Source organism: Bubalus bubalis, chromosome 3, assembly GCF_019923935.1.
Source record: "Bubalus bubalis isolate 160015118507 breed Murrah chromosome 3, NDDB_SH_1, whole genome shotgun sequence".
Lineage (NCBI taxonomy): Eukaryota > Metazoa > Chordata > Mammalia > Artiodactyla > Bovidae > Bubalus > Bubalus bubalis.
This window is the reverse complement of record NC_059159.1, coordinates 20,074,871-20,094,195: the sequence shown is the minus strand read 5'-3', so window position 1 is coordinate 20,094,195 and position 19,325 is coordinate 20,074,871. Positions and strand designations below refer to the sequence as shown.

Sequence of the window (19,325 nt, the reverse complement as noted above, 5' to 3'; positions counted from 1 at the left end):
ACTGCCCTGTGTGCCCAGAATGGGATATCAGCTCCATCTGCCCTCCTTATCAACAGGCTCACACTCCCTGAGTTTCCCTCAGAAGATAGGGCTCTCCTCTGGCTCCCCATATGCTGAGCACGTGATGGCACCGTGCCCAACTCAGGTACTCTGGCTCCTAGCAGCCGGCGGAGGTTGGAGACCCAGACAGTACCTCTGAATATGTTGTCAGAACATCTGCCCAACTTGCCCTTGTCTCACCTCTGACCATATAAACTTCAGTCCTGAGGGATCATTGCAGTAGATACTCAATACTTTCTAGGAAGGCTTATCTGGTTAGAGGGAGGGGGTCACCTCTTCTGTGGGGCCCACTCCCTGTGAGCTGGCAGTCCTGATAGTGCAGAACACCCTCCCCCTCAACACCACAAGGACATCCATCATTTGGAGCCCACTCACTGCCACCAACACCACCATTACTCCAGCTCTCCCTGCAAGGGGTGGCAGGATACGGATGCTTGGACCAGCAGAGACAGTAGAGTCAAAGGCAGTTAAATTCTGCTGGAGCTGAGGAGGAGCCCAGAGGGGTGGGAATGAGACTCCAGATCATAACTCCTGGATGAGGTTTTAATCATTTCCAGCATGGAATGTGGTCAACCTTTGCTACAAACTCATTTGCTCTGAGTTTCTTTTCCCTGTCCCCGAACTACCCCTTACAAAGCAATTGTGGACTTGCTAAGGGAGAATTCATGTGGATTTTAACAAGCTTTATTCCCACCGGCTCTTATCCTTGAAAATGCATCAGTCTGTCACCTGACTCAGACCCTGCCCTCTTCAGTCCTAGGTCATGTGAGTGTGAGGTTTTGGTCTCTGTGCTGATGCAGGGTGGTTTCTGCCTGTAAGGGTGAGCAGGCAGCATTGCTTCGCATAACTTGATGTATTTTACTTTATTTCTTGTCTACATCCATGGCTATAATAGTACTGTATTGACTTCTTGGTGATTATGCTTATCTATCTATCTGTATATCTCCAAGTACAAATGAAAGAAAACTCAAAGTACAAAGCCCTTTCCAGAGTCTCAGTCCCCAGTTTGCTTGTGATTTTATTTAGAACTATTTATTCATCGTATGGGCTTCCCAGGTAGCTGAGGAGACTCAGGTTCAATCCCTGGGTTGGGAAGATCCCCTGGAGAAGGAAATGGCAACCCACTCCAGTATTCTTGCCTAGGAAATCCCATGGAAGAAGGAGCCTGATGGGCTACAGTCCATGGAGTCACAAAGAGTCAGACACGACTTACTGACTAAAGAGCAGCAGCAGCAGTTCATCATACTGTTTTTGACTGAGCCACCACGCACACACATATGCACTCTATTGCTTATACTTATGTGTTAAAACCCCAAAGGTCCTCACTTCAAGGACGTTAAATGAATTAATCAATGCATTCAAAGATGATTATTTTCTGGACCTAAGAGATACAGAGCCAATACTGGAAAGAGGGTTTGATCTCCCAAATCAGAGACATTTTCCAGATCCTAGTGAAATTCAGAAATGTCCAGCAATGTGACAGTCCCCACTACAATAGAACTTATTATATTTTAAAATTTAACTATTTAAAAGTTGAATTGCTAGAGCACCAAGACTTTTCTTTGTTCCCAAATAAGTGCAATTGCAGACGGGAAGCCAGACATCTTTGCAAGAACCATGGCAGATTTAGACTCTGTCCTGTGTCTCTGGCCAGGTTGCAGAACCAGGAGGGCAACCCGTTGTACCGTCAAGCAGCCATGCCAAAGTTAATAATTGGCTGTGCCAGCCCATGGCTGATCAGGCTGTTTTTGCGTGCCTGTTTTTCTATTTTACGTAAATCACACTTTACATGTTTGCATCAACCTACTGGTGATGCACCTTTGATCAATAGATTTTAGACAAAAGTGGTTTTTGAGTCCAAAGATCAGGGCTGGGTTGGCCTGCAGACTGGATACAGGGTGTATAAAACAGAGAGGCAAGGCACAGGCTGATAGCAGAGCAATCGCCACCCAGTCTGAAATAACTGCAAAGGCACAGCCGAAGGCTTCCTGAGTGAGGATGGAGAAGGGAATGAACGTTCTACATGACTTTGGGATCCAGTCAACACACTACCTCCAGGTGAATTACCAGAACTCCCAGGATTGGTTCATCTTGGTGTCTGTGATTGCAGATCTCAGGAATGCCTTTTATGTCCTCTTCCCCATTTGGTTCCATCTTCGAGAAGCTGTGGGCATCAAACTCCTCTGGGTAGCTGTGATTGGAGATTGGCTCAACCTCGTCTTTAAGTGGTGAGTAAGAGCCGGACAAAGAGGAAATCAGCAAGGAAAGAGGCTGGCATTGTCTTTGGAAATGTCTGTCCATCAGAAGTTGCTTTTTCAGGCTATTCATGCAATTGTAGTTTACTCCCCTCCTGTCTCTGGATCCTCTATAGAAAGAGAGAAGACAGAGAAAACCCTGTCAGTGAGTGAAGATACAGGAAAGACTATTTCATATGGATGGAAGGCCAGCTAGACCTAGTGAATTATAGGCTATAGGCAAAGAAACGCCATTTTTCTGTTTGCTTGTTTTTGTGTTTTTTGTTTGTTTTTATGGCTGCTCTGTGTGCAGGGTTTCTAGAGTTGGAGAGAGCAGGGGCTACTCTCTAGCTGGGATGCACGGGCTTCTTGTTGTAGTGGCTTCCCTTATTGTGGTGCCCGGGCTCTAGAGCTCAGACTTCAGTAATTCTGGCGCATGGGTTTAGTTGCTTTGCAGCATGTGGGATCTTTCCGGAGCAGGGATCAAACCCGTGTCCTCTACATTGGCAGGTGAATTCTTAACCAATGGACTATCAGGGAAGTCTGAAACTCTGTTTTATTACTTTGAAGCAGCATAGGTGACACAAAGATAGAAGGAAGAAAGATGAGGTATGAAAAAAGGAAACAGGCAATTTCAAAACCCGTTGTGTGAGGTCATGAAAAGCAATCAGAGACCTCTCTTGTTCAGCCAGCTTTATGTCTTGGGCAACTCAGAGCAACTCTCTGAGTTTCTGTTTTATAATCTGTAAACCTAGATTATCTCTGGGATCTTAATAATTACTATAGTTATCAACAATTGTTGATCCTGTAGTATATGCCAGGCCACATGCTAAGCACTTTTTTATAGGGTGTTACTAGTAAGAGTGGAGAAGGCAATGGCACCCCACTCCAGTACTCTTGCCTGGAAAGTCCCATGGATGGAGGAGCCTGGTAAGCTGCAGTCCATGGGGTCGCTGAGGGTCGGGCACGTCTGAGAGACTTCACTTTCACTTTTCACTTTCATGCACTGGAGAAGGAAATGGCAACCCACTCCAGTGTTCTTGCCTAAAGAATCCCAGGGATGGGGGAGCCTGGTGGGCTGCCGTCTATGGGGTTGCACAGAGTCAGACACGACTGAAGTGACTTAGCAGCAGCAGTAAGACTAAGGCACTGAGTTAAGTGACTACAAAAACATAGGTAGTAAATGTCAGAGGCAGGATTCAAGTCCAGGCAGGCTGACTTCATAGGCAAGGCTCTAAAGAATTATGTTATATCCAGTGCTAATAAACTGACTTTCAAAAGGTAAAGAAGCCCCAGTTTTAGTATTTGCCAGTTTCTGCTGTGTCTGTTATCCCATTATGACCACTTTCAAGCTATCAATGGGTCTGGCTTGCAAAAACCCTGAATATTTTACAACTGTTAGCCAGTACCAGTTGACTCCAACACATCACTGTTTTGGTCTCTATTTCATCATGTAGAAAATGAACAGTTTGGACCAGCTGCCCTCAGAGACTTTTACCATCCCTAAAATTATCTTTGTTCACTGTCAGGTGATTCTTAAGATCTCTTCTAGCTTTAATTTTCTTTGGCCATAAACAAGAAGAGTCTTGAACATTGTTATTGGGCTCAGAAGCCCAAGGCATACTGATGGGATTCTGAAATTTTTGTTGAAAAACCTACCAAGTTTTGTCTATAACTTCCATTTTCTCTAACTTGGTAGAGGTCAGAGTTAGTGGCTGTCGCCAGTTTTAGTGAGAAGTCACTATTCCTCTGCTGCAGAGCAAAAGAAGCATCCTGACTGACCCTTCACACCTGTTTCCACAATGAAAAACATGCTTTTAAAGGGGAAGTGGTTGATCTGAGATATTCTGTTTCAAAGCCAGAGGATACAAAACAAGCAAATAGTAGCTATGCATGTCCTTACAGAAAGTGATTCTGATGGAAATAGAGACCACAAGGGAGGCTTGTCCTTGGGGCTCGGGCTCAGTCTCTGAAGTCCGGAAGAAACCCAAGACTTTGGAGGCCTGAAGAAATGAGCTGTAGGATATGCAAATCCAAGTCGCAAACTGTAGTCCCTAGGCATCCTTCTAGGGCAAATTCTTCTCAGGGTTAAAAAAAAAAAAGTTACATAGCTGCTGTTAATCTGCCTGCCAATACAGGAGCCTCAGGAGATCTAGGTTCTATCCTTAGGTCAGGAAGATCTCCTCGAGAAGGAAATGGAAACCCAGTCCACTATTTTTGACTGAGAAATCCCATGGACAGAGGAACCTGGTGGGCTACAGTCTATGGAGTCACAAGAGTGGGACACGACTTAGCAACTAAACCACCAGTGAAAGTGAAGTCGCTCAGTCGTGTCCGACTCTTTGTGACCCCATAGACTGTAGCCTAGCAGGCTCCTCTGTCCATGGGATTTTCCAGGCAATAGTACTGGAGTGGATTGCCATTTCCTTCTCCAGGGGATCTTCCCAACCCAAGGCTTGAACCCGGGTCTCCCGCATTGTAGACAGACGCTTTACCGTCTGAGCCACCAGGGAAGTCCTAGCTGCTGTTAATATGGTTTTGAGGATATGGGATTTATTTATTTATGTTTGAATAAATAATACCTCCAAAGGCAAAATTCACAAGTTCTGTAAAAGATGCTCCATAAATGTCTCCCTCCTCTGCATTTCCCTAACAGCCCAGTTCCCCTTCGTGGAGGGGCTCGAGTTCTGGATTGGATCTTATGGATCTTCTCCTCGAACTACTCTCTCTTCTGGAAGTTGTGGCGTCGGGCCAAAGCATTCCTTCAGTAACTCCAGACCCTCGTTCTGCTTTTTCACAGGATTCTCTTTGGACAGCGCCCATACTGGTGGGTTTTGGACACAGACTACTATAGCAACACCTCGGCACCGCTGATAAAGCAGTTCCCGGTCACCTGTGAGACCGGCCCAGGTGAGAGGCCCAGCCCTCATCCAGACAGAAGCTGGGTGGGCCGTGCCCATTGTGGACACCTGGTAACATTCGTGCTGGACGAAGCTGTCTTTGAAGGGGACGTGCACAGAGCCACTCCTTCAAGCTCTGGTCATGCTCTTGGATTTGGTACAACTCCATCTGAATTCACTTGCAGCCAGGCCTTCCAGAATAGCCTGTGACTGCCACTTTGGAATCTGCCTAATGTTTTCAGAACAGAAATTGCTAGTTCAGAGAGGCAAGGGCTCCCTCACAGACAAAGGGCTCATGAGAGTAACTGTGCTGTGGCCCTTTGCCCAGGAAGGGAACATGGTAGAGGCCTGAGACCCTGGTCATCCTTCCCAGAAGCCTGGCCAGGGAGATGTGTCCTCCCCAGCTGACTGTTCAGTCCCATGCCCTGTCTGTACTTTACTAGTTACACCCAGACAGGCATTGTTCAGCCAAATGATAGATTTCATTTTTCAGTAAGAAAAAGGAATATTCAACCCCTCTGCTCCCCTACAGGTCTCAGGGTTAGTGTCCCTAAACTCAGGGGCCCTATCCCTGACTCCCAGACTAGGGCGTTGCCCTTAGTTCTTTGTTTACACAAAACCTCGATTCACTTTAGAGTATATTCACTCATTCAAATGTTATTTATCTAGTATCTGTACCAAACATTGTTCTAGGCACTTGAAATGCCTCAATGAATAAAACAAAGATCCCTACCCTTGGGAATTCCCTGCTGGTTCAATGGTTCAGCACTTCACTGGGCGCTTTCACTGTGCGTGGGTGCTCAGTTGCTCAGTCATGTCCAGCTCTTTGCAACCAGCTCTTTGGACTGGTAGCCCACCAGGCTCCTCTGTCCATGAAATTTTCCAGGCAGGAATACTGGAATGAGTTGCCATTTCCTCCTCCAGGGGATCGTCCCAACCCAGGAGTCAAACCCGAGTCTCCTTAGGCTCCTGCATTGGCAGCCAGATTCTTTACCACCGAGCCATCTGGGAAGCCCTCCCTGTGGTGGCTCAGGTTCAGTCCCTGGAACTAAGATCCCACAAGCTGTGTGGTACAGCTGAAAAAAAAAGGCTCCTACCCTTGTGGAGCTTATATTTGAATGAGATGTGTGTGTGTGTGAGAGAGAGAGAGAGAGAGATAAAAAATCATAATACACAAGTAAAATATTTAGGATATTAGAAGAAGGAGGAGGATGAGGAAGAAAGGCAAGGGTTTATGTGGGGTTCCCTGGAAAGCAGACTCAGATGGAGATCAGCACACAGGAGGTGCTACACTCGAGAGCAGTACTTGTGGAAGGAAGGGATGGAAGCCACCTGGGCAGAAGTCTAATTGCCATTCAGTCTCAGCTAACCCCATAGGAGCTCTGAATTGATTCAAGGGGACCAGGTCTTATACCCCAATAGAGATGAGTGATTGGGTGCAGGATCCCCCCCAGGAAAGGGTAGTAATAGAGATGAGTGATTGGGTGCAGGGCCCCCCCAGGGAAAGGGTAGTTTTGATCAAGATGGCTCTCATCAGCCCAGGGCAATGTCCAGTGAAGTCTGAGCACTGAGAGCCACCTGCAACCACACTCTCAACAACAGAAAGGAAAAATAAATTCTTTAGTCCAGAAAAGGATCTGGCGGCACAGGGCCCTCCACCTTTCAGGAAAAGGAGACCAGGAATAGCAATTGGATGCAGTGTTAAATAGAGTGGTCAGGGAAGGACTCACTGAGAAGGAGAAATCTGTGCAAAAACTTGAAGGAGGCAAGAGAATTAGCCAATAAATCCTGGAGGAAGAGGTGTCTGGATAGAAAGACCAATGTCACGGACTCTGAGGAGGAAGTGTGTTTAAAGGAGAGCAATGAGGCCAGCATAGCCAGAGCTGAGTGAGCAGAGAGTAGAAGAGAGGTAATGGAGGGCAGATCGATTTGCAATTATATACCCAGCAGGCTGGTTCTGTGTGTAATCTCTAGACTGTATATAGACTGTATAATCTTAAGAGCTGAGGCTTTCTCTGACTGTGCCACCCACTGTTCTCCCAGAGCCTAGCACATTGCTGGTCATGTAGTAGGAGCTTAATAGATATGTGGTACATAGATAACTAAATAGGTAAATGAATGGATGGCAGGATGGGTAGATGGGTGGAAGGATGGATGGGTGGATGGATAATTGAATCAATGGATGAAAAGATAGATGGCTGGCTGGATGGATGTAAAGATGGATAGATGTCTGGCTGGATAGATGGATGAAAAGATGGAAGGAAGGATGAATGGATGGATGGATGGATAGATGGAAGGAAGGATGAATGGATGGATGGATGGATAGATGGAAGGAAGGATGAATGGATGGATGGATGGATAGATGATGCCCCCTAGCAATCTCCCAGATGAAGATTTTTCAGCTTTGGTTCATTCATTCATCTCTTTCCTATTCTTTAGGGAGTCCCTCTGGCCACGCCATGGGTACAGCAGGTGTATACTATGTGATGGTCACATCCACCCTCTCTATCTTTCGCGGAAAGAAAAAGCCAACCTACAGATTTCGGTAAGAACTCAGCTCTGGGTTATGGGTGGTGGATGACAGGAGGTGTCTCTGTAGCAGACATACTGCTTGCTCTTCCTCCATGCCCTCTGCCCACCTCATGCCTTGGGGTGGTACTAAAAAGAGTTGTGGCATTTCTGCCAGGAGTAAACATTAGAGTCACAGAATGTTAGGGGTAGAAGGGACCCATATGGGCAACATCTAATTTTAGAGATCAGGAACAAGGCCTAACAGAAGAGGGCTTTCTCAAGATCAGCTAGTGAGGAAGAAGCAGGTGGAAAATAAAAGCCCATTTCCGTACCAAACATTGCAATGCCCTATCCAGGTTGAAATAAACAAAGAAGCAGAAGACACTATTTTTATGGGGAATTCTGAGTATGCAGCCACTGAGCAAGTCCTTCATTATGAAACATAAAATAGAGAGGTTGAAATTCACATACACAGGGGTTCAACACTTGCCACGGCTATCTTTGAAATTTTGAGTAGAGTCTTCAACTTACAAAAAATTCCACTAATGTAACCTGAGTTTGCCAGGCTCCAGTGTTGCTGCTGAGGCTATTCTCTTTGGTGAAGGATCTATATCTGGATTTTCTTATGACTGCCTTTTCCGTCGCAGGTGCTTGAATGTCATGTTGTGGTTGGGATTCTGGGTCGTGCAACTGAATGTCTGCCTGTCACGAATCTACCTTGCTGCTCATTTTCCCCATCAAGTTGTTGCTGGAGTATTGTCAGGTACCAACTGCTCTGGTTCCCTCCCTCCAACCCCCACCTATACCATTCCTTCCTAATCAGGACAAAATGCCAGTATTCTAGCCATGTTCTGTGTATAATCAATACCGTTAGTATTTTAATGGGTTGGAAGTCAAGGGTGGGCAATTTAAGTGACTTATTTCTATGGGAGTGCCCAGATACACACAAATAAGTGTGCTTCAGAAAAATGACAAGACAGCAAATTAACTCACCCAGTTGACTTTGCCTAAAATTGCTGAGATATTTTTACATTCTTTATTTCTTACAGCTCTTCAATTGGAAATGGGCCCTAGGTTAGGGTTAAGAAAACCTATCAAATTTAACAAATTAACACAATGTTCTTGGAAAGCTCTTTATTTAAATAAATTCACTTGCAAATCTAATAGATACCCACAGCTGGTCTTTATTATAGGTTCTGTGTTTCAAATATGTTGTTTTCTTAGATCCAGCTAATAAGGGGCAGAAAAGACTTAGGTAAGCTAAGTGTAAGAAAGAATTTCTTAACTTTGTGGGAAACACTGGAATATAAGACCTTAGGAGAAATGTGGAATGTTTCCCCTGGAGACCTGAAAAAGCAGAGGAGAGCAGCATTTACATAGCATGTTGAGAACGAGAAAAATGATGACTTCCTGGCAACTATGAAATTAACACAGCATTATAGCACTGGGTTCCATGTTTGAGGAAGAGCCTGGAAGTTCATGTTACATGAAAGATCTGAGAAAGTTTAAGTCAGAAAGAAGAATAACTATCTTTATTCTTTGAGTTCCCAATCTGTTTTGTCTAGTCTTTTCCACCAGTTTATTATTTTTAAATTGAAGTATAGTTGATGTACAATATCATGTTAGTTTCAGGTGTACAACAGAGTGATTCAGTATATATATATTTCTTTTCAAATTCTTTTCCCTTATAGGTTATTATAAAGTACTGAGTAGAGTTCCCTGTACTGTATCAGTTCAGTTTAGTTCAGTTCAGTCGCTCAGTCGTGTCCAACTCTTTGCGACCCCATGAATTGCAGCACGCCAGACCTCCCTGTCCATTACCAACTCCCAGAGTTTACCCAAACTCATGTCCATCGAGTCGGTTATGCCATCCAGCCATCTCATCCTCTGTCGTCCCCTTCTCCTCCTGCCCCCAGTCCCTCCCAGCATCAGGGTCTTTTCCGATGAGTCAACTCTTCACATGAGATGGCCAAAGTATTGGAGTTTCAGCATCAGCATCAGTCCTTTCAATGAACACCCAGGACTGGTCTCCTTTAGGATGGACTGGTTGGATCTCCTTGCAGTCCAAGGGACTCTCAAGAGTCTTCTCCAACACCACAGTTCAAAAGCATCAATTCTTCAGCACTCAGCTTTCTTCACAGTCCAACCCTCACATCCATACATGACCACTGGAAAAACCATAGCCTTGATTAGACAGACCTTTGTTGGCAAAGTAATGTCTCTGCTTTTGAATATGCTGTCTAGGTTGGTTATAACTTTCCTTCCAAGGAGTAAGAGTCTTTTAATTTCATGGCTGCAATCACCATCTGCAGTGATTTTGGAGCCCCCCAAAATAAAGTCTGACACTGTTTCCACTGTTTACCCATCTATTTCCCATGAAGTGATGGGACCAGATGGATCCAGATCTTAGTTTCTGTGCTATATAATAGGTCCTATATCTGTTTTATATATAGTAGTGTGTATATGTTAATCCCAACCTCCTAATTTATCCCTCACCCCTGAGACTGGAAAAAAAAAAGTGAAAGTGATAGTCACTCAGCTGTGTCGACTCGTTGCAACCCTGTGGACTGTAGCCCACCAGGCTCTTCTGTCCATGGAATTCTCCAGACAAGAATACTGGAGTGGGTAGACATTCTCTTCTCCAGGGGATCTTCAAATGTGTTTAAATGTGTTAACAGAGGCTCTAGAGTTACTTACAAACTCCTGCAAAAAGAATTGAGATCTATCAGTTCAGTTCAGTCCAGTTGCTCAGTCGTGAGAGAGGTTTTAGCACAGCACAAATGATCAAATTCATGCAAAGATGAAATGAGCTGTCGAGTGGGAGTAAGCTCTCCATCCTTGAGGGTATTCAAACAGAGACAGGAGGACCACCCCTGACCCTCCTCTCAACACAGGAAGTTTGCATATGGTGGGAGGAAGTAAGTGGCATATCTCTTCCATTTCAAAGAATCTATGGCTGAGGACAGGCTGGAATCACACATGGGAAAAAAAACAAAAGAACCTCTGATCTGGCCTCTGTGATTTAACTCCACAATCGTGGGACAGATGACAGGTCACCCATTGCTCCAAACTCACCTCTAGCTGACGGGCCAGCATCTTCCCCAGTTCTCACGGTCATTCCTTCTTCCACTCAGGCATTGTGGTTGCTGAGACTTTCCGCCACATCCAGAGCATCTACAATGCCAGTCTCAGGAAGTACTTTCTCATCACCTGCTTCCTGTTCAGTTTCGCCATTGGATTTTACCTGCTGTTAAAGTGGCTGGGGGTTGACCTGCTGTGGACTCTGGAGAAAGCGAAGCGAAGGTGTGAGCGGCCGGAGTGGGTCCACATTGACACGACGCCCTTTGCCAGCCTCCTGAAGAATCTGGGGACCCTCTTTGGCTTGGGTCTGGCTCTCAACTCCAGCATGTACCGGGAGAGCTGCAAGGGCAAGCTCAGCAAGTGGTTCCCGTTTCGCCTCAGCTGCATCGTGGCCTCCCTCATCCTCCTGCACCTCTTTGACTCTTTGAAACCCCCCTCCCAAATCGAGCTGATCTTCTATGTCCTGTCCTTCTGCAAGAGTGCAGCGGTGCCCCTGGCATCTGTCAGCCTCATCCCCTACTGCCTTGCCTGGGTGCTGGGCCAGCCCAACAAGAAGACTTTGTAAAGGGATGTGGAGTCTTCAGAATTAAAAGCCAATGACTCTGCCAAGGATTGAGGATGGTTAGGGCTTTCTGCCAGCCCATCATGAGGCCAGAGGTACTAGAGTCGCCTCAGGTGGCCCCCTTTCCTCCTTTGCAATTCTAATTGTTTTGGGTGATGTTTTATTGAAAAACTAGAGAAAGCTTTTATTTGAGAAAGCCTTATTGGAAGGTGGATCGTTCTGGATTGTTTCTGCAAAGGTCTGCCTTTTTTTCTGTCTAGTACAAAGGCAAGACTTCTTGGTAGTAGTAGTAGTTTAGTCTCTAAGTCATGTCCAGCTCTTGCAACCTCATAGACTGTAGCCCACCAGGCTCCTCTGTCCATGGGATTCTCCAGGCAAGAATACTGGAGTGGGTTGCCATTTCCTTCTCCAGGGGATCTTCTCCACCCAGGAATCGAACCCCGGTCTCCTGCCTTGCAGGCAGATTCTTGACCAACTGAACTATGAGAGTAGGATCAGCTAGCTCATAATGCCAGGCTGGGAATCACAAGTGAATTTCCCCCCCTTTTTTTTTTTTAATGACAACATGTTTAATTTATAAAAGTTACCTTGCAGATATGGAATATGTTTATGCTAAGAGTAAGACACCACTAAAAAGTCAGTTCTTTCTTAAATCTTCTAGCTAACAACTGCATTTTCTACTCATGCTCATCATTACCCAGAAAGGGAGAAAGGAGCTGTGGATTTGGTAGGGAAAGGATTGATTAAGGAGGATTTTTTAATATCTTGCATACCCTGAAAATTGTATGTCAAACAATATCTTAATGATTTTGATTATATTCGAATCTTTAGGTAAAGGACTCTCAACAATGGGGGACAACTTCAAGTATAATTAATCAGTGGTTAGTGGAGTAATTCTGCTTGTATTTTTCTATTATATATCCATGGTCATTGTATTTACTGAGACTTCTGAATGGCCGTGGTGACCTGGATATTGTACTAGGTCAGAAACTTTGTACAAAGGCAGCTTATCCTCCATAACATTTAATCTTTCTCCTTACTAGCCCAGCTCTGCTTTCCCCAGAATTTCCAACTGATTTTACACCCATCCTGCTGAATCCTCAGATGCCTGAAGGCAACTCTGTAGTGGTGCTTTTGTATGTTTCAGTTAAGCTCTTAAATCTTAGGCAAAATGGCAAGGAGAGGGCCAGGATTCCTCTCTCCAGAAGGTCACTCCAATGTTACATTTAATTCCTGGAGGATAAATATGACTCCTTTCCATATCTGAAACCAATCAAGAGCACATTCTTGGAGGAAAAGCCAACTCCTCCTCCTTGCCTGTTCTCTAGTCTCAACTGATTTGCAGACTATGTTCTTTAAAAAAAAATGTTGAAGCCTATTTATTTGAGAGTACTTGTTTTTTCTACTAATTATATAGCTCACCATATATTATCATTCACACCAACCATCCTGGTCATAACATCTTTGCAAAGAAAAATATATACATGCAGTATTTTATTAAAACAACATTTTACTTAAGAATGAAGTCTTGTTGATTACTATATTTTAAAGGTAATGTGATCTGAAGCTTCTAATTCTGGCTCAGCTAAATTTCTAGCTCTTTCTCTATTTCCCTAAACAAATAATTTGGTTTCTGTGTACTTACATTTTCTTTTTGGAAAAGGAAGCTGTTTTGTCTTGGGTTGGGCCAGAAGTCCCAACAGGGCTTCAGAGAGTTGTAAAGTATCAACAAGGACAAAGGCAGAGGTGAGCATATCAACATAGGCACAATATCGTTGGCCAAGATGGAACATTAGTTACCAGGCCACAGCGCAGCGTGAGTTGCTTTATGGGGTCAAACTGCAACTTGAGAGCAGACAGGCAGGATCATTACCCAACTAAGCAATCAGGGAATGTAAGTCGTAGTAGCAGAATAAGGCTGAGCCGACTTGGGAGTTCTCTGGTAGCTCAGTGGTTAGGACTCTGGTTCCATCCCTGGTCTGGGAACTAAGATCTCACACACTGTGCAGTGTTGCCCAAAGGATTAAAAAAAAAAAAGTCTGAACAGACTATGGAATCCAATATCCTGGTGTCAGCAACGTTTTTGGTTACAGTTAAAGGAAGTCTGAACAGAGCAAGTTATAGCAGCAAAGGATGCTCAGAGATACTGAAAGTGTCGCTCCAGGATTTATTTCATCCTGGGTGCAGGGTCCCAACCTCCAAAAGCCTTGACTCACCAGCATAACTCTGGATCTACTGAGAGTGAGACCTGATCATTCACTTCAGAATGCTGGGGACTTCCCTAGTGGTCCAGTGGTTGAGAGTTCGCCCACCAATGCAGGGGACGTGGGTTCAATCCCTGGTTTGGGAAGATCGATCCCACATGCCTTGAGGCAACCAAGCCGATGTACCACAATTACTGAGCCCACACTCTAGAGCCTGTGAGCTGCAACTGTTGAGCCTGAGCACTGCAATTAGAGAGTGGTCCCCACTCACCTCAACTAGAGAAAGCCTGAGCACAGCAGCAGAAAATTTAAAAAAAAGAGAAAGAACTTTGGGATGTGAATCTTTAGGGAAAGTTGAGTCCTACAGATTTTGATTTCCTTGGGGTTGTTGGGGGGGCTAGCACCAGGCCCCTCTGAGATGCTAATGGTCTCATCAGGGGAGAAGAGAAATGGTCTTGTTCAGTTTGAATTGAATCCCACTGCTTGGGCATGACCCCCATCCTGGATGGTTTATTTGCCCTCGAGGACCAAAGCCAGATTCTTTGCAATAGAGCTCTGGCCAAAAGTAAACAATGCCCCTGCCCCCAGTAGTTGGTCAGGTTGATAAAGACGCATAATAAAAGATGAAATTTGCACTTAATATATGCCAGGCTCTGTTTTTACTTATACATTTTATTTACACAGTGAACTCTCTTAATTCTCCCAATATCTCTGTAAGGTGGGTGTTAGAATTTATCCTCACATTATACATGAAAAGGCACAGAGGCGTTAGGGAGCTGGTCCAGAATGGAGGAGCCAGTTTAAGAACCAGGCAGTCTGACTCCAGAGTTCATCCTCTCTCCTCTACTCCACAGATGCCAGTAAGACTAGTGGCTGCATCGAATCATCCTTCAGATACCAGACACAGCTCGTAACACAGACCACAGAGATTTTGATTTCTTGTGGCCAAAGAACATTATAAAACTTAGAGTGATCCTCCCAGTGGGCTAGTACTGGTTTCTAAGTATGAAGATACCATTTTTCAAAGTTCATTTCATAAACTCACTATTGAAACAGGCATAACAATATTAGTTAACAGCAGTGTCTAAAACAACCTTAGCTCTTTCTTTTCTTTCTTCTAAGAAAGAGCTTAAGGCAATTCCCTGGCAATCCAGCGGTTAGGACTCCTCCCTCTCACTGCTGAGGGCTTGTGTTCGATCCCTGGTCAGGCAACTGAAATCCCACAAGTCATGCGGCGTGGCAAAAAAAAAAAAAAAAGCAAGAGCCTAAAAATCAGGCTGAGCCTCTGGGTCAGAAACTAACTTACTATCTACAATCAAGAGAGCACAAGAAGAGAGAATTACCACAAAGAAGTTTTGGTATAGATGTACATAAAAGGGCAGAAAGTAAAGAAATGCTGTGGAAGATTTTTAGATCAGAGATTCCACCAATGCAGGATGGCTATCTTTCACTGGGACAGGCAAAGGTTAGAAATTAAAGGCTAAGAGGGCCTCCCTGGTGGCTCAGATGGTAAAGAATCTGCATGCAGTGCAGGAGACTGGGTTCAATTCCTGGGTGGGGAAGATCCCCTGGAGGAGGGCATGGCAACCCGCTCCAGTATTCTTGCCTGGAGAGTCCCATGGACAGAGGAGCCTGGCAGGCTACAATCCATGTGGTCTCAAAGAGTTGGACAAGACTGAGCAGCTAACACAAAGGCTATGAACTCATGATGGGTAAAGCCGAGAAGAGTGTCAGCCCACGATCAGTGTGTAAAATAACCAATGTATTAGCACATTTGATCTCAGATCTGCTCCTCAAGTTGCAGATATATATTTACTTTAGACATGACTTGTGAATCCTCAGGAAGGCAGTAAGTTTAAATGACCAATAACCATTTTATTCTTTTTCTTTCTTTTTTTAAATTATAAAAGTATGATAACACATTTACAGGAGACTTGGAAAACAGAACAAAGTTACATATAATTCTGCTATATATTACAATTATTTTTTAAGTAGATAAATCAAGATTTTTAGTTGGAGTTTCAATAGAAAACTTTCAAAAATTAATAGAATGAATATACAGAAAAGTAGAACGATATAGTAGGCTTGAAAAGCACCATGAACCAATTCAACGTAATGAAGATTTATACAACTTTAACACAACAGTAGGATACAAATTCTATTCACGTTCCCATAGACTGTAAATTAGGAGACATTGGACCATATCCAGGGACATAAAATAAGATGCAAAGATTTCATGGTCTAAAGGCATTGAAATCATAGAGTCTATTCTCTTATTACTGTAGAATTATGTTAGAGCTATAGTATGCTAGATTTATGTTAGAATTATTATTAATTATGTTAGAATTATGTTAAATCAATATCAAAAGATATTTGAAAATAATCCACAAGTTTGACCAATGACTGTTTCAAACCAAGGTCCACATTATGTTATAACACAATTTGATAGATTGGTCTAGCAGTCTTTTCATTTTGAGGAGATGAGTTTAAGGATGATACAAACACACACACACACCATACAATTGTCTTCTTGGCCTAGGAAAGCAGACCCATTAAGAAAGTGCAAATTATGCTGCCTGAGCCAATCCTGCTTCACCATGGAGAGACCAAGGGCTTGAAGTTTTTGTTTCTGTTTTTTAACAAAATTTATAATAGATTTGAAAAATTTATAGCGACTTTATTGAGATATAGTTCACATACTGTACAATTACAAAGTGAACTAGGGTTTTTAGCATAGTCAGAGAATTGTACAACCATCACCACAAATTGATTTTAAAACATTTTCTATCACTCCATAAAGAAACCCCACACCGGGACTTCCCTGGTGGTCCACTGGATAAGACTCTACCTGCCAATGCAGAGGACACAGGTTTGATCCCTGGTCTGGGAAGATTCCACATTCCACGGAGCAAGTCAGCCTATGTGCCACAACTACTGAGTCCAAACTTCTAGAACCCACACTCCACAAGAGAAACCACCACAATGAGAAGTCCACACACCGCAGTTAGAGAGCAGCCTATGCTCACTGCAACTAGAGAAAGCCCACATGTAGCAATGAAGACTCAGCACAGCCAAAAATAAAATAAAATAAGTAATTAAAAAAAAAAAAGATAGCCTCCAATTAAAATAAATAAATTTAAAAAAAGAAAGAAAGAGAAAAAAAAAAGAAAGAAATGCCACACCCATTAGAAGTCACCTCCATCTCACCCCAACCTGCTCCACCTTCGGCCACCACTGATCTACTTTCTGTCTCACAAATCTGCCTATTCTAGACATTTCATATGAATGGAATCACACAACATATGACCTTTGGGGTCTGGCTTCTTTCATTTAGCTTGATGTTTTCAAGGTTCATCTATGTTGTAACATGTATCAGTACTTCATTTCTTCTTATAGGCAAAGAATATTTCATTGTGTGGATATATTTTGTTTATCCATTCCTTAGTTGATGGATATTTGGATTGATTCTACTTTTTTGGCTATTATGAGCAATACTGCTATGAACCTATGAACATCTGTGTACAGGTTTTTGTATAGATGTATGATCTCATTTCTCTTGGGTATATCCCTAGGAGTGGAACTTCCAGGTCAAATGGTAACTCTACAGATCTAACCTTTTAAGGAACTGCTGCTGCTGCTGCTAAGTCGCTTCATTCGTGTCTGACTCTGTGCGACCCCATAGACGGCAGCCCACCAGGCTCCCCTGTCCCTGGGATTCTCCAGGCAAGAACACTGGAGTGGGTTGCCATTTCCTTCTCCAGTGCATGCAAGTGAAAAGTGAAAGTGAAGTCACTCAGTCGTGTCTGACTGTTTTCCCAAAAGTCTAGAAAGGAAAAGTTTTACAGTGCTCTTGGTTTTGCCATCTCTTTTGATTTCTTAGGATCATACCCTACATCAGAATTGTCCAATTATTTGCTTTGGGAGGGTTTCAAAGCAAGATTGATCAGGTGATCAGATTTACATGATGAAATATCAGTGGGCACTTCCCACTTTTGTTGGTAATGATTTATTTTTTCAAGAGTATTTCATTCGAAGACACACATGGATATTTGAAGTTCCAGTCCTAATCAACCGACTAGTTGTTTGTAAACTGTAAAACTTCGCTGAATTGTTTTCTGAAAATCATTACTTTAGCTGTTGAATTATTAAGGTTTATTGATTTGACTCTGCAGTAATTGCCAAACTAAGATAGATGCCTTTAAGGCACATATGTGTAAATGCTATGCTATGCTAAGTCACTTCAGTCGTGTCCGACTCTGTGGGACCTCATAGACGGAGGCCCACCAGGCTCCCCAGTCCAAAATACCACAATATCATTTGTATCCAGGAGATTTTCAAAAGCCTCTTGAGAATGAAAAACACTCTGTCCAAAGAGCCTTCTGATGATGTTATTAAGGAAAGAACTGACTAGAAATGATATGACAAGGCAGTCAATAAGTCACTTCCATTAGGGAACCAAGAACCTAATTCATCTGGAAGAGAAATCAGCAGTCATATAGTCCAATGATGGGCAACCCTAAGTCCAAGACCTAATTGTAGAGCGAAAGGTAAAAAAGCTGCCTCTGGGTTGCTGGCTTCTTAATAAAAAGAGAAAAACTTTAGAATATTTTTCTTTTTCCTGAATTGGCCCTTATTTTTTTTAAGGTGTTCACTATTAATTCTATTCAAAAAAAATTTTTTTCATTTCATAGATACAGAAATGAAGGTCTAGAGAGGTAAAACAGCTCTTTTAAGTGAGTAACCTAACCTAAGCATGAGTAACCTCTCCTCAGGTCTCATGCTTCTTAGCAGAGAACAATCTCCTCTTTGCCTGACTCCAGCATTTACCTGAGCAGTGAGGTCAACAGGCAGCAGTTGCCACAGAAGTGAAAGACCTAAGTGACTAGTAGAGCCAGTATATTTGAACCAGGACCAGCGTCTGTTAAGCAAATTAAGCCACAGCTATTGAATAACTGTATTCAAGGTAGCCTGTTCTTAATTAAGTTATGTGCTCCTGTCTTCCTTTGCTTTCATAAATCTTTCCAGGGCAGGAGCGTAACTACAACAAGAATCGACTTGATGTTTTTATGGGGATTTTTTAGCATGAGGGTAGTTTTCCAGTCAGCAGCTTTTCAGTGCTTTCTTTTCTGCCGTCTTCTGGCTTTCTTCTTTTGATATTCACATTCCATGGTTATTGCCTTCCGCTCAGCTCAACTGCACTTCAATGTTTGATGGCTAACTGGATGTCTCTCATTCTGTGCCATTACAGAATTGGGGATTCCAATTGTTTGGGGTTTTTTAAATTTTTATTTTGTTTATTTGGCTGCTCCGGGTCTTAGTTGTGGCATGAGGGCTCTTCATCATAGTTGCAGCCTGTGGAATCTAGTTTCCTGACGAGGGATTGAACCCAAGCCCCTTGTATTAGGAGCATGGAGTCTTAGCCACTGGACCACCAGAGACATCCAGGGAATTCCAGTCTTTAAGAGCTGCAATTCTTCTCTCCAGACCAAAAAGAATGAAAATCTGATTCCTTCTTTTCCATGATGAAACTTTTTGGACTCTGGCTGTGTCATGCCACCTTGAAAAGAATGCCATCTTTTCACCTCTGTCTTTCCCTCCAGTCTCCTCCTTCAACCCCAGCCCACTGGCAACCCTGCCACTGATTCCTACTTGATCTCCCTAGTAATGAATTCAAGGAAGCCTTTGGACAAGTATAAATAGGCTTAACTAATAGCCCAAGTGGCATGAATTATGTTACCAACCAGGGTTCTTGACCTTCCCCAATCAATACAGA

General features: G+C 43.5%; 1 protein-coding gene across 2 annotated transcripts; it reads left to right on the top strand.

Moving 5' to 3' along the window:
• The first annotated feature begins 1,980 nt into the window (after window positions 1–1,980).
• G6PC1 (glucose-6-phosphatase catalytic subunit 1) lies at window positions 1,981–11,907 on the top strand. 2 transcript variants are annotated; one of them, XM_006055708.4, is made up of 5 exons: window positions 1,981–2,118; window positions 5,095–5,204; window positions 7,634–7,739; window positions 8,353–8,468; window positions 10,840–11,907. In XM_006055708.4, exons 1-5 carry the CDS (start codon window positions 2,084–2,086, stop codon window positions 11,349–11,351), a joined length of 879 nt encoding a protein of 292 aa, XP_006055770.2. In that variant the 5' UTR covers window positions 1,981–2,083; the 3' UTR covers window positions 11,352–11,907. The 2 variants fall into 2 exon arrangements, with proteins under 2 accessions (XP_006055770.2, XP_006055769.2); XM_006055707.4 differs by having other exon boundaries at window positions 2,059–2,288.
• Window positions 11,908–19,325: the final 7,418 nt, after the last annotated feature.